General features: G+C 41.0%; 1 protein-coding gene across 13 annotated transcripts in view; it reads left to right on the plus strand.

The window, feature by feature from the left end:
- The window catches only part of KCNJ15 (potassium inwardly rectifying channel subfamily J member 15), a 45,372-nt gene extending 34,964 nt beyond the window's left edge, over window positions 1-10,408 (plus strand). For 5 of the 13 annotated variants that reach the window (XM_008539436.2, XM_070597914.1, XM_070597910.1 and 2 more), the window contains exons 2-3: window positions 4,484-4,584; window positions 6,837-10,408. In XM_008539436.2, the coding sequence (XP_008537658.1) occupies window positions 6,857-7,984 (1,128 nt within the window). In that variant the 5' untranslated portion in view covers window positions 4,484-4,584; window positions 6,837-6,856 and the 3' untranslated portion in view covers window positions 7,985-10,408. Of the gene's footprint in view, window positions 1-3,880; window positions 4,000-4,483; window positions 4,585-6,836 lie in introns of all 13 variants that reach the window. The other 8 variants (XM_070597903.1, XM_070597905.1, XM_070597909.1 and 5 more) reach the window with 3 other exon arrangements.
- Window positions 10,409-13,702: the final 3,294 nt, after the last annotated feature.

Consider the following 13,702-nt stretch of genomic DNA (forward strand, 5'->3'; position numbering starts at 1 on the left):
GCACTACCTTTTAGGTCAGGCGTGTAATCCTAAAATACAAAAGTGTGTAGTAGGGGGTGTCTCTGTGGTCAGGCTTTCACTAGGTTTTGCCTCAGTAACAAACAACTCCAAGTATTCAGAGGCTTACGGCAATAAGAGTTTTTTCCCATCCATGTTACGAGTTGGCTTTGGTTCAGCTGTAGCTCAGCTCCAATTGTGTCCCTCTTTCCAATCCCCAGAAGAAGGAACAACCAATCTGAGACTCACACAAGATCGCGCCATGAGTCTCACGCTTCTGTTCAGGTGTGGCATGAGTCACTGCAGTTCACATTCCATCGGCAAATCATACGCCCACATCAGACCCAAAAGGGTGAAAGCACATTCCCCAACAGGGACGACCCCAGGGAAGGATTTTCCACAGATGGACCCAGCAGAGAGGGATAGCAAAGAACTGGGAGTAATAAACAATCAACCACAACAACCAAAAATTGCCACAGCTCTACCAATCAGCTTCCAAATTTGTATCTTCAAAACATAGGTCATCAAGACAGAGGAAGCTAACTTATGAATCTGCCATAATCTCAACTAGTGCGTCCCTTCAGATCCTTATGCTTCTCATGGAGAAGAAAGACCAATCCCACAGCCTCCAGGAAGTTGTCCTTCCTCAATGGCCTGAGGAAAAAATAAACGGGTTTGCAGAAGGAAAGAGTAATTTCTCTAGCAGAGAAGAACCAAACAGCCACCCTTTGGCATCTTCTGAGAGTTAACTTTGTCCACCGTGTTCTTTTTCAATGAACATGTGCATTTATGAGGCCACCTGGGCAAAGCCATCCGTGTCCTCAGCTGACATTCCTGGGGTCCAGAAGTGGATTAGGAACACTCAGACCAGCCAATGAAGTGAATCTTTTACTGCTTTAAGGAGCAGGGAGGAACGTGGCACAAGGCCAAAGCCGAAGGTCCCGGTGCTCGTGTGACCAGAGTCACAGGATCCAGAGAGAGGCTAGCTGAGCCTCACTGATTTTGTTTTCAATATTTTAAGCCTTTTGAGTTCAGTGAACCCCAAGTACATTCTTGTCAAGCATTTCTTTTTCTGCTTAATATTTAACCCTGTATATCCTTAAAGTGAAATTTAATCCAGATATTTTGGGTTCATAGCAAAGAGGGAGATCATCAAAAAATTGTTTTGTCAGAAATAGTTGACGTCCAAGAAAGCTTTTTAAGCAACTTTTCTTACAAACAGGAAGCTGCTTTGCCAGAATGTTAAAGTCAGATGGCCTCAAGCCCTCATTTTAGTCTGGAAATCCGAAGTTCTGTTTTCATTTGGGTGTCATCCTTCCATGCCTCCCCACCCCATTTGAAGTCACATAGGATGACGTCACTTGAGGCCTGGTTGAGAAACTCTGGGTTCTGGGTGCTGCTGCCTCCCCATTTTTTTATGAGTTATTTTTCTGCAGGCGCCTATATTTTGTTAGCCCACCATGGAACACAGATGTTTTTCCCAGGTTGGGCAAATTAAAAACTTCAAAATTTGAATCAACAGAACTCTACGTTTTTAGAAGGTCTCAGTGTTGTATTAATTAGGAGGAAAGAAGTCATTCTTAAACTGTCTTCTTTTTCCTAACAAAGCATCACATGACAGTTACCTGGAAGATCCCATTTCTGAGAATTAGAAAAAGAGAGCGATCACGTAAACACAGGTTGGCTAGTGAAAGTGATGGAGGAAAGTCTATTATGGGAATTAAAGACTTCTCTGTACTTTAATTTTGGCTAATATTTCTACTAGAATTACTGATATTATTTTATAATATATATTTAACATAATATAAATGCTATATTATAATATCTGTCTATTTTCTGTAAATGTTTTCTAATATAAATTTTATAATATATAATGTTTACATGTTCTATAACAATATTTATATAATATAACATGTATATAATAAATATAAACTGTGTGTTATAGTTTGATTATGTTCGCCATATATTGCTGCTTTAAAACATTAATAGTTAGCCTTGGGCCACAGGGTAGGTGGCATTCATCTATAAGGATGGCGGAGATTGGCCATTTCTAAAAATTAGTAAAGAGACGTTCTCAATGCCTGTGCGAGCAGTAGTGTCACTTTAGAATTCAGAAGGGAAAGTGAGGGGATAAGGATGTTCATCAAGGGGGACAAGCTGGCGATATCATTCAGCTTGTGTACCCTGGTGCAGTGGTTCTCAGCGTGCGTTCCTGGAGTGTCGGCATCCCCCGGGAACTTGTCAGACATGCAGATTCTTGGGCTCTGCCTCATACCTACTGAATCAGAAACCCGAGTCATCCAAGTGGTCCTGATGCAGCTAAAGCTTGAGCACTTTTTTCAGGGTAGTAGCATGGGCACAGGGGCTTCACGGGGACACTACCACCACATGCCAGCTGATGGGAACTTGGGGGAGTCATTTGACCTCTCTGTGCCTCAGTTTCCTCCTCATGGGATAATGATGGCACTTGCCTCGCAGGGTTGGCATGAGGTTAAGTTCACACATCGAAAGTACTCAGAAGAATGGCTGGTACATAGCGATGTAGTGTTATCTATTTATGACGTTGATTATGGTTACTATTTATCTGAAGCTTTATTATTACTGTTAAACATCTGAATCTTCATTTTACATTTGCCATAGTTATTATTTATCTGCATCTTGCCCACTTTGGACCACTTCTGGCTCTATTCTGACTCTACTCTTGCTTATTATTTGCATATGTATTTCTTCTAATTGGTCAGTGGCTTTCTGGCCATTTACAGGTTGATTTCTCTCTGACAGGACAGCGTGTTCCAGCTCACTGTGGTTGATTTCTTTGATCATCCATTCTTATAAGATCCCCTTTCTTTGATAGAGTTTTTTTCTTCCCTGAGGATGGGGATGGGAATTCCCCTTCCATTTTTTTCCATTCTCACTGCTTCGTCCTCAATGCTGGAAGTGTAGTTCTTCATATAGCTAAGTATCTTTTCCAATGTGCCTACCGTTGACTTCTGTTTCAAAAATGTGTTTGTTTCCTTTTCTTTATCTCCATAAAGCAAATGCTACACAGCATAAGCAGTAAATGACTTCACGCCATGTATATACATTATTGGTTTGAAGCACGAGAGAGTAACATTGACCTCCCCATTCAACAGTTTCAAGGTCTCAACTTCAATAAAGTTATCTCCATTCTAAGAATTACAGTTCCACCCCACATGTTGGAACAAGATAATGAAAACTGGAGAGATAAATACAATTTCTAGAGATTGAGGAAAACTACTAATGGTTTGTATGGAATATCGCTTATTTGAGGATTTAGAAGAAGGAACATTAGAGGAGAATATATTTTATCATTCTTTCCACCCTTAACTTTTGGGAAACCCTTATCATCCCTTAACATTTTAGAAGTTAAACCAGGTAAATTGCAGAATCGCCAAGGAAAAAAAAACTAAAGTAGTCACATCAAATTATGAGAGTGTGTCAACAGTGAAGTACATTTGATGAACGAAGTCTGCTGAGAAATAAAGTAGTATAAATTAAGAGCATATAATGAAGTGCAAATGATAAAGCATACTTGTAAATTGATGGGTGCAAAGAAGGAGATGCTGGATCTTGACATAGAGAAGGGGACAAAGTCGTTTGCCAAACATACTGTGAACACTGGGAGAATCCCGTGTACAAGAGGTTATACAGGTTAATAATTGGGACTATTTAAAGGATAAATGAGTAATTATTTACAATAATGGGTGGATCAGAAAAGAAGTGTGAAGTGAATGTGTGCCTCTGCGTGTGAGGCAGGTACAAACGTGGGGAGATAGATATTTGGCTTAGGAGGACGCACATGAGAAAAGTAGGATGCAAAAGAACCTCTTGAACTTAGAGCAGATTACATTAAACTTTGCAGGTTTGAGAGGGATTCTCGGGGTACTGACAAGAACTCTGGTCTAACTTCCAACGACTTTGGACCTCATTTTTTCTGCCATGAAGCATCCCTGTGGTGAAGACAAGTCACCAACCTCCCAGGTCTGGTCTCCTTGTTTGAAAAATGTGTGTCAAATGCCCTGGTTCTGACGATCTTTTCAACCCGAATGTTCTATGACTCAACAGTAATAATGCATTTCCACAGGCGGTAAAAATATTCTAGACTCTTCCCTTCCAATTCTCACTGTTTACTTCCTCTGCACTTCCCCTTCCTGCCTCCCTGCCTGACGGTCAGTTGAGAGTGGGTTTCAATGGGGGTGAGTTAACCCACTCTTTCCAGGGTGTTCTACCATTGAGCTCCCTTCAGAGAGGTGGGTTCTCCTGTGAGGGCTGTGGTTGGGGCTTCAATTTCATTCTTAAAACACTCCTTGAGGCTTTACTCAATTCCGGGCACCGTGCCAGATTGCCAGGGATTGGAAGGTGACTGCTCCGGCCCCAGCCCGTGGAGAAATCAGTAAGGGTCAGTTTCACTGGGTCAGTTTCTTAGTAAACAGCTGTGAACTCCACGTGTCCCTCTTTCTTTCAGGCAGTAGCAGAATCCCATGGTAGCCAGGTGGGTGAAGGGGAGCGAGGACGTCCCACCTGCCTTGAAGAAGACGCCTTCTGACCTGCTGAGTGAGTGACCAGGTAGTAAACAGTTCTGAGGGCACAGGGTGTTGAGAGGGAGGGAGCAGGTGTTTACCCTTTGAGCACCGTCCGCCAGACCCTCTTTTCCACAGAGAGATGCTAAACTCCCCACCCCAAGGCTCTATGTCCCCTTCTCCCATTTATGACCACCAACCTCTGATAGCTATGGGTCTCATTATCTCTAACACGAGATATGAGACACGCAGAAATGCAGCAAAAAAGCTTTCAGCAGAAAGAGAAAAAAGATCGAGCTCATCCCAAGCTTGGCCTGTTGCCCCTTTGAAAGAGGTGAAAACAGAAGCTTCATGGCACTTCCTTCATATAAACAGGGCCAAGTTTTCCAGAATCTGGCAGACGGCTGAGCTTGGAGCTTTGCTTGGGCCCACAGGACACTGGTGTATCACTCACATTTGAAAACTTAAGCCTCTGTTTTTATTTCAGTGGATTGAATGGCATGCACTTTCCCCTAGCAGTTTCTTTACCAAAAAAAAGTGCATGCAGCTACTTGTACAGAAGCTCCGTTTGTCTGTAGCGGGGCTGGCGTTCTGGGCTTGGCTGTGCATTTCAGCATACCAGCATGGCGCTTTGTTTCCAAACTTTCGTTGTGGTCGCTTTCCTCTTGGTTACTGAGAGATGCTGCAGATGGTCTGATAGAGCCCATGCTCATCAATTATATTCTGTATTTTTCTTCCAAATCAATCCCAAAATAAGAGGAATAGGCTTCAACCAGTAAAATAAATTCTGCATAACCTATGGCCCTTCTTTGCAATGAAAATGAAAAAGTGACTTTCTAAGAAAAAAAAAAATCATCTCAAGAGGCATTCAGAAAAGGATACACTCTGAATAATGTAACAGGAAAATGAAAAATGAAAATGAAAAAGCCCAACAGATCCACTGCATCCTCAGCCTCTGACGGGTACAGTTTCAGTTTCCTTGAAGGGGTTCACCCAGAGGATTACTTGCTAAACTTCTGTTGAGATAACGCTGCTCTAACAGCGAAGATCATTGCATGAATTACAGACCAGAGGATACCAGTTCCTTTTTAAAAGAGGGGAATTTTTTAATCCTTAAAACACTAATGAGGTGGCAAAAAACACTCCAACCAGGTGGGGTAACCCGGTAATCACTCACATTATCTTTTTCAAGGGAGTTAGGGGTAATTTATCTCAGTCACCAAGCAGGTACTGTAAGATGCTGTGTGGCCTCACACCCAGCTTGTTCCTGTCATTAGTGCCGGGCAGAGTGACCCCTGGGGCTTCATGTAGGAGCCTGGACTTCTGGGGAGGTCTGTTCTGCTACTTATTTACTTGTTCGTTAGCTCTTTAGAATTGATTCCTATGCTGGCTCTGCTTCGTTCTAAAGAAGTAAAGCGGAATTTCTGTGGCACATCTAAATGTCATACCCAACATGGTATATTGATAACACTTTTCTAAGAATAACCAGCATATGGATCAAGCCGTTAATAAAACTTAATTATTCACTCTGTGGTTTTTTTCGGTTGTTTGATAGTCTTTTCTATTGTAATTAAGAACTAGGAGAGGTCATGGATTCTAAATTATTCATTGGATGAGGGGAAAAAATGAATTGCTGTTATAGGGAATGTCATGTAAAAGGGTACGGTTTTAAAAATTGTATTAATACTGCCTAAGTTTTAAAAATTTCTATTAATATTATCCATCATTATATTAAGAACTATCTTATTGATGGTACATTTTAGTTATATTGGTACTGACCCTATGCTAGGTCAATTTATTTTTAAATTTTTTATAATTGGAAATCCATGATAGTTAAATATACATAAATATTCATAATACCCTGTGGGGTGGATGCGTATAACTGTAATATCACAGAGAGAACATTAGCATTATTTTTTTAGTGTGAGGCTCTGTTTTGGCACTTTATAGCCATTATCTAATTTACCCATCACAAAACCCCTGAGAAGTAGGCTTTATTCCAATTTTAAAGATGAGTGAGCTGAGGTCCAGAGAGGTTAAATAGCTTGCTGAGGCTCACACAGTAAATAAATCGGAGAGTCTGCATTTAACCCAGGTTTTCTTGTCTCCAAATTCTATGCTCCTTGCTCTACCCTACTCTCTTCCTCAAGTACAAATTGATGTCTTGCCTTCAGAATTCTCCCTTCTAGTGTACGTCCAGATACTCTCACTTGTTTCACAGAATTATCCTATTTCTAATTTCTGGGCGTTCCACCACATGTGACCGTAATGGAACATCTTTCTTCGTCATTTCCTCAGGTGGTCCCAAGAGCCTGACGATGGACGCCATGCACATCAACATGTCCAGTGCTCCTCTGGTGAAGCACACTGCTGGAGCTGGACTCAAGACCAACAGGCCCCGAGTCATGTCCAAGAGTGGACACAGCAACGTGAGAATCGACAAGGTGGATGGCATCTACTTACTCTACCTTCAAGACTTGTGGACGACCGTGATCGACATGAAGTGGAGGTACAAGCTCACCCTCTTTGCAGCCACCTTTGTGATGACCTGGTTCCTGTTCGGAGTAATCTATTACGCCATTGCATTTATTCACGGGGACTTAGAGCCCAGTGAGCGTATTTCAAATCACACCCCCTGCATCATGAAAGTGGACTCTCTCACAGGGGCATTTCTCTTTTCCCTGGAATCCCAGACAACCATTGGCTATGGAGTTCGCTCCATCACGGAGGAATGTCCTCATGCCATTTTCCTGTTGGTCGCTCAGTTGGTCATCACGACCTTGATTGAGATCTTCATCACGGGCACCTTCCTGGCAAAAATCGCCAGACCCAAAAAGCGGGCAGAGACCATCAAGTTCAGCCACTGTGCTGTCATCACCAAGCAGAACGGGAAGCTGTGCTTGGTGATCCAGGTGGCCAACATGAGGAAGAGTCTCCTGATTCAGTGCCAGCTCTCCGGGAAGCTCCTCCAGACCCACGTCACCAAGGAGGGGGAGAGGATCCTCCTGAACCAAGCCACCGTCAAATTCCACGTGGACTCTTCTTCGGAGAGCCCCTTCCTCATTTTGCCCATGACCTTCTACCATGTGCTGGACGAGACGAGCCCCCTGAGAGATCTCACACCGCAGAACCTGAAGGAGAAGGAGTTCGAACTGGTGGTCCTCCTGAACGCCACTGTGGAATCCACCAGCGCCGTCTGCCAGAGCCGCACATCATACATCCCAGAAGAGATCTACTGGGGTTTTGAGTTTGTGCCTGTGGTTTCTCTCTCCAAAACGGGAAAGTATGTGGCTGACTTTAGTCAGTTCGAACAGATCCGGAAGAGCCCGGACTGCACCTTTTATTGCGCAGATGCTGAGAAGCAGAAACTTGAGGAGAAGTACAGGCAGGAGGACCAGAGGGAAAGAGAACTGAGGACCCTTTTGTTACAGCAGAGCAACGTCTGACGGCAGTGGTGTCACTGCTGTTTAACTCTGCGAGCTGTTTCCACATCTGAGCTCGCTCCAAAAGCAAAGGTCGCTGTGAAAGCAAAACTGTGTGGATGCACTCTCAAAAAACCTCACAGGCTACAAACTTGATCTTTTCCTTTGATCTGGTGGCTAAACAAGCATTTCCATGTTTGAGAGGCTTCCTTTTAAATGCTTTGTCTGAAGCAAACTCTCAAAATTCAGATTTTCTAAAGTGGGGCTACATTTCGAAGAACTTGGTGTAGAGCAATTGAAAAAATGTCCTGCTGGATGGACAGACATTGATGCTGACATTGAAAGGAACGGCATTTCTATACAAGGATAGCAGGTGTTTGTTCAACTCAAGTATCAAAGATACTATGGTCAAGACTTAAAATGTGGTTCAGTATTCATTAATATCATGGCTCTAAAACACACTCCTTTTCTTGTCAAAGAAAATGTTATATATAATGGTAGCTATCTGGTAACACCTAAGAAGGGACAGGAGGAATCTGTACTCATAAAATGTTATTATTCCATTTTCACCTCTCTTCAGTGGATTTACTTGTATGGAGTGAAATTAGTCCTATCAGGAATTAACAGTTGTGAAAACACATACAAATGGAGCTGATGCTATTGTTCACACTAATTTTTTTGTTGGAATGTCGTAGCCCCTTTCTATTCGAAATGTGGTCCACAGACCAGCAGCATCAGTACCGGCTAGGAGGTTATTAGTGATGTAGAGTGTCAGGCCCCACCCAGACTTAGGGGATAAGAGTCTGTCTCTTAACAAGACCCCCAAGCGGTTTGTGTACACATGAAAGTTTGAAAAGCTCTGCTCCAGACGATGTTTTCAAAGTAACTTTCTGAAGCCATGGGGCTCTGTGGGGCCCCTGTCCACATGGCCTCCAGACCTGTCCTTCTCTCTTCAGTTTATTATTTTGGATCAATAGTCCTTTGAGCCACTCATTCTTATCTGTTAAAATGCTTTTGTCCACAAAGGAAGTGCCATTGAAATTCCAAGAGCAAATGAAAACTCTTGAGAATGACGTTTGTCTTACTCATGCTAAGAACATGCCTGTTGGTTATAGTTTGCACAAGAGAAAAATTGAGCTGCGTAACAATCCAAGAAATTTGCGCAGATGCTGAAGTCTGTAATGTTGGACGGGGCCAGGGGCTTGGGATAAGGAATTCACGAGCAGAGGACTCCTTGAAGCAGGAATGAAGTTTGATACTCTGGTAACATGTAAAAAATGCCCTCAGTATTTAAATAAATCTCATACAACTCAGTGTTACAGAGGGAACATTGTGCTTCTGGCAGAATTTGCGGGGCTGGTATCCTGCATTTCTGTGGGGGGCAGAGAATAATTGGGCTAGGATTGGCTAAAGGTAGAAAGGTGAATTCTCATTTCATTCAAACCAGGACAGATTTGCATATTCACTCAGGAAGATGCATGGACATATGTGTGAGCCCACATATATGCACACATGTGCACACACACACTGCATTTTCAGGTATAATTGTGGAAATGATCAGTGAAAGCCATTTGCAATTAAGAGAGCAAGTCCTTGGAGCTGGCCTCATGGTGTCATAGTTAAGTTCAGCACGCTCCACTTGGCAACCCAAGGAAGATTGGCACAGATGTCAGCTTAGGGCTAATCTTCCTCAACAGAAAGGAAAAATAAATAAAAGAGAGAGCAAGTCCTTGACAAATATGCTCATGTGTATTTGATTCTATAAGAATGGGAATTTGGGGACTCAGAGAAAATGGGGAAGGTAAACTGGATTCAGATTATCAGTGAAATGGTGATGTGGATCACAGCATACTGGTCATATCTTGGTGTCACCACATTTTCAAATGTCCTTCCATTAAACAGAAAGTGTGGCTGAACATCTAATGCAAATGTCCGAATAAGGGAGGTAAAGTTGTAAAGGTTTAAAAAACAATCTCAGTGCACAAGAGGCCTTTTGCCTTTAATTATTCAGGAAGTTTTTTTTTTATTCTTCTGTTAATTTCATGGCTAGTTGTTTTAGATATTAATTCTCCCAAAAAATTACATTAGTATAGTTAGATATTAGCTCTTTGAGTTGTACTATGTGGGTTTTTTTTACTGTATATTATGGTATAATCAATAGGAAAATAATGCCATAGGCATGTTTACAGTTTTTCTGTTGCACTATTAAATTCTTTTCACAGTATTTACATCAATGCTAATTTGAATGTGATCAAGATTAGGAAGCTTGCATACTTATATTGTATACTGAACAATCTTGTACATCAGATTGAGATTGAGAAATCTTTCTGTATGTTCGTTTAGTATATCTATTTCAGCCAAATTTGGAAGACTTCATCATCTGATCTTTTGCACTATACACAAAATAAATATGACTAGCACAAGTCAATAAATCATATTATAACATAATATTTAATACATAGCTCTCAAGTTGCGTCTGGTTTGAAACTAGCATTTTCCAGCCACACTTACTTATTATTCCTTTGTACAAAATACTCTTTTGTTAGCATGCTAACAAATGATTCAGGGGCAAACTTATTTGACTGTATCTGGACAGTCTTCTGATTGAAACAGATTTCTGCTCAACATCCAACTAAGAAGTAGTCAAACCGATGGAGTGTTTTTGACCCAAAAAGACTTTTGCATTTTGAAACATTTCCAATGCATCAACACTTCTCACTGAGACCATTCAAAAATGTTGCGTTCCATTTGAGAAACCACAAAGTAAATGGCAGCAAATCAGAGTAATCTGCAAGCCGTGTTGTATTTCAGTAATAAAATATATTCTATTTACATAGTACCTAGTAGCCAATGGCCCCAGACAGCAGAGCAAAGGTTCATTCACTGATTCTCATAATGAGCTGCCTTTGGGGTGGAGATGGAGGCATACATGGATTCCCTTCCCGCTCACGGGGAAATTACAGCAGAGAGATGAGACTCCAGAAATCTAAAATAACCGGTCAGAAGTGAAAAATGCCGTAAATGAGTAGACCGCATATTTAGGTGAATTTAAACAACTGTTTTGTTTGAGTTTTCTTTGAATTAAATTTTGAATTTTAATGGACCGTGATTGTGATACTATCAAGATGTAAGTTAGCTAAAAAAATGACCCTTCTGCTCCAGTATGATTCTTTCTTCCTGGCTTGGGTGCTCAGTGCTCATGTATCATCTGGAGAAAAGGAAAGAGGAAAGAAGAGTGAAGAACACCCTAGGTATTATGTTAGTAGCTCAGTGAAGCTTCCTCCTCACCTTTGGGCTTGGTTCTGTGTTTTGTCACTAGAGTCAAAGGGTCAGACATTTGACCTTGGGGTGCAATGAAGACTTCTAGTCCTTCAGTTTTGGTTTTCATTCTTGCTAGACTTTTCTCTGCCTGTTAAACATTTGAAATAACTAGTTTTGAATACAGGTTATTTTTTCATAGCTTTCTGGGATGGGATTTTTTTTAAATGAAACATGCTCTCATTTCAAGTCTTGATCCTCAAGTTCTGTAGTGTGCGCTCAGGTTGCAGGATTTGACTCTGAAGAGGTCCAAGATGCACTTAATTTCTTCCCCTGGGAAGACTTACGCTTGAAAGTCTAAAGCTCAACATTTCAGTTTAAATTGATTAACTGCATACATTTTACCCTTTGTGAATTTCAGTTTATTTTCAATCAAAATGAGCTGCCAAGCAATCCTTGGGCCTGTGGACAGCAAGGAGTGGTTTCTGCTCTCAGAGGGAATTGTCTTTGGAACAGCGTTATAGTCTCTAGAGTGAGAATTTGCAATGAGATGGTATGATTAGAACTTAACTGGGATTTTAAAGAATAAAAGAGTTATTTAACTTCTTTAGGCATTACAATTTGTCAGTAAACTCCATTTTTATTAATGTTATATTGTTTTGATCTTTTTAAAAAAGGAATCTGAAGCAACGTTTTCAGAGTAAAGTAGGCAGTGAGAAAAGTGTAAAAAATAAAAGCTAATAGTTGGTCAACTAGACTTTCACCTAAAGGGATTTCTACCAGTGGAAAGGAATGTCGGAAAAAATTGGTCATTCAGTCTCACATTACAACAGGCTGTGTCATCATATTCTTCCGGATTCCCAGAAGAAGCAATTTTGATAGCCTTTAAGAAACACCGATGGATTAAGTTCAAGTTTTTCCAGAGCTTTTCCACTAAGTGCTTAATGAAGAAGAAACATGAGGCAGAAATAAAGCTTCAGCCATTGCATTTTGTCTTCATCTTCTGTCAGTTCTTTTGTTGCCCTCAGTTGCCTTTCAGCTTTACACATGCTTGGTTCACTGCTCTTCATTTTTGCTATCCATTCTACCAAGTCAAATCATCTTGCGGGTTAAAAATAACCAATGCAAATTAGTAATTTGTGGACATTTAGATGCCCAAAAATTGGGGACAGGAAGTTTTATTTTTCAATTGGTATGTTGCTGGTGTGTGAAAATAGAAGACCAAGAAAAAGGTGTTGATTGGGATTTGTGGTTAATTCCTAATAAAATTACGAGAATTGACTGTCGACGTCAAAGGATATAATTAATACATGAGTATAAAAGCCAAAGATGCCATATAGGTAAGTATACACCATATAAGTCTGAATATAACATGAGTTAGGAATGCCAACCATGCTGTGTATGCAAGACATGTCTTGTATTTAGCGATTTTTGTCCTGCATCCTGTGTGGACTTTATTAAGATGCCCTAAATGTCTCACATTCATTTTGTTCAAATTACAAAATTGCACAGGCAATTGGAAAAAAACTTCAAACTTAACTGGATGTCTTGTATATTTATTTTCTAAATATGACAACTCTACAGAGAGTATTCACATGATCCCAAACCATGCCCAGCTCTAGAAGAACAACAAGTTAATGTCCCTTCATTTTGGAAGCTGCGCTTTTCATACAGCTGGTTGGAGAGAAAGGGGATATTCCAAGAAGATGTTTTCCTGGCTTGCCCAATTAGTCAAAGCAAATTTCATCCAAACACAGGGGGCCTTTGATATATTCTGTGCAGTGTGGGGCAGCACCCTCTTTGAGCTTATCTAGCAAGGACAGGCCTGGAAGGATGGGCTCAAAGTCTTCCTCCACACGGTGTTCAGGAGCCCTGAGTCCCAACCTCCTGTGCGAGAATCAGGCCAACGGCTTTCGTATTCCTCCAATACCGGATGGGCAAAGCCAGATTGAAAGAGTCAACCTCTGAGTCCATCACCACGTTTTCTTTGTTTAGTAGCTCCTACCTCATGATGTGGTACTTAGTTATGATCTTATCTTCATTCAAGGCCAAATCTTATCTAGTACCCATGCCTTCCCACTCCTTTAAGATATGCAATTTCACCCCTCAACATTATCCAAGTTAAAAAAGATAGAAGCCACTCACAATTAGACTCCAAGGGAGCTACCACAATTGATGGTAGAATACCTATTCCCTAAAAAAAAGAGAAAAATCAGAAGTTGTTGACTCTGAGCTAAGAACTGTGACCACCTGGCAATAATAATAATAATTGTTACTATTGCAAATATCCTTAATATTACAGAAAAAGTAAAGAACTTCCAAGAAGGTGATTGGAGGGGAGTTCAAAGGAATGATTTTTTTCATCCCCTGTAATTTAACTATCTTTCCTCTGTAAATCAAATCTTAAGATTAAGGATGTTAAATTAAATCAAATCACTGCAGGAAGTATGACTGCATCAGGGACTTTTTACAAAAACAAACTTC

Source organism: Equus przewalskii, chromosome 27, assembly GCF_037783145.1.
Source record: "Equus przewalskii isolate Varuska chromosome 27, EquPr2, whole genome shotgun sequence".
NCBI classification, from domain to species: domain Eukaryota; kingdom Metazoa; phylum Chordata; class Mammalia; order Perissodactyla; family Equidae; genus Equus; species Equus przewalskii.